Source organism: Halyomorpha halys, unplaced genomic scaffold (assembly GCF_000696795.3).
Source record: "Halyomorpha halys isolate HHAL.00 unplaced genomic scaffold, Hhal_1.1 Scaffold202.1, whole genome shotgun sequence".
Lineage (NCBI taxonomy): Eukaryota > Metazoa > Arthropoda > Insecta > Hemiptera > Pentatomidae > Halyomorpha > Halyomorpha halys.
In genome coordinates, this window is record NW_027116652.1 from 465,657 (window position 1) to 466,855 (window position 1,199).

General features: G+C 36.7%; 1 protein-coding gene across 1 annotated transcript in view; it reads right to left on the bottom strand.

Annotated features, from left to right (window-relative positions):
- LOC106679427 (clotting factor G beta subunit) overlaps positions 1-295 on the bottom strand; it is a 30,669-nt gene extending 30,374 nt beyond the window's left edge. The window contains exon 1 of the mRNA XM_067053386.1: positions 181-295. Coding sequence (XP_066909487.1) covers positions 181-261 — 81 coding nt within the window. The 5' untranslated portion in view covers positions 262-295. The remainder of the gene's footprint in view (positions 1-180) is intronic.
- Positions 296-1,199: the final 904 nt, after the last annotated feature.

The following is a 1,199-nucleotide window of genomic DNA, read 5'->3' on the forward strand; positions in this document are numbered from 1 at the left end:
AAAAAAAAAAATAATTATCATTAATTTTAAGACACCTTATTATCCACAAATTCAAAAAGTCCATCATTCGGATTTCTGTCAGAATACCTTAATTATAAAAGGTAATCTGACAGCATATTTAACTAACTAACAAAGATCATTGAGAACATTATGAAATCCATGTTCAACGATAATATAGACCTCATTGGATTGTCCACAAGGGCAAGTTGTTGTTTTCAGGATACCGTCGAGATTCTCAATAGGCCAGCACACATTGGACATACCGGCCAGCAGTAATGAGAAGTATTCGCTTGGGGTCATCTATCCGTAACAAACAACATAAATAATTAGATAAATATGTGCTCTAAATAAGCAATTTATGAATAGAAAATAAAGTATTTATTACGAATTGCTGCACCATTTATTTATTATACATTACTGCACCTCTAGTGTGTATGAGGAAACATCATAATACATTAAGTTCTTTAGATACATGTTTCTCAAAATAATTGGAAGATATTTATGGTAATAAATTGAGAGCCGAATCGTAGTTCTTTGCAACCTGGGAACTGGAGCGGCGCCGCTTCGACTTATAATTATGTGGCGGTCCCACGAAATGACATCTTGACTCCCCGCAATGGTGTTAGGTAAACCTTGTATGTTAACTTGGAAGGGGGTCATAAAAAAAAGTTTAAAGGTTATCAATGGTTTTAATTCTTAGAGGAGCTTCATACAATTTAAAGGTTATCAAAATGGTTTTAATTCAAAGAGATTTGGTATAATTATTGAATTAATTCAAGCCATAGCAGAGATGGTATACAGAGAGCCTTTGAGACTCCCAAGGCTAGTTTGGATGTTCCAACATTCATCAGCATGCTGCGCCAGCAAATGGACTTTTTGCGCCCAAGACCAGTAAAACAAAAAACAAAACTACTTCCTTTATCCATAAAGACTTATCAAACGCCACACACGTCTTTGTTAGAGTGGATCGCGTAAGGGCAAGTTTGGAAAAGCCATATGAAGGCCCACTTGTTGTCATTAGACGAGCAGTAGTACTAGTCATTAAACATCAAAGATAAAGAAGTAAATGTGTCGCTTGACCGGTTAAAGCCAGCGCATCTATTGTGTGATGACAGCGATTCACCATCAGAGCAATCAATTGGACCACCAACTGATGAACCGGGGGTTCATGTGCAGCCTAAACCACTTTTGAAGAAGAC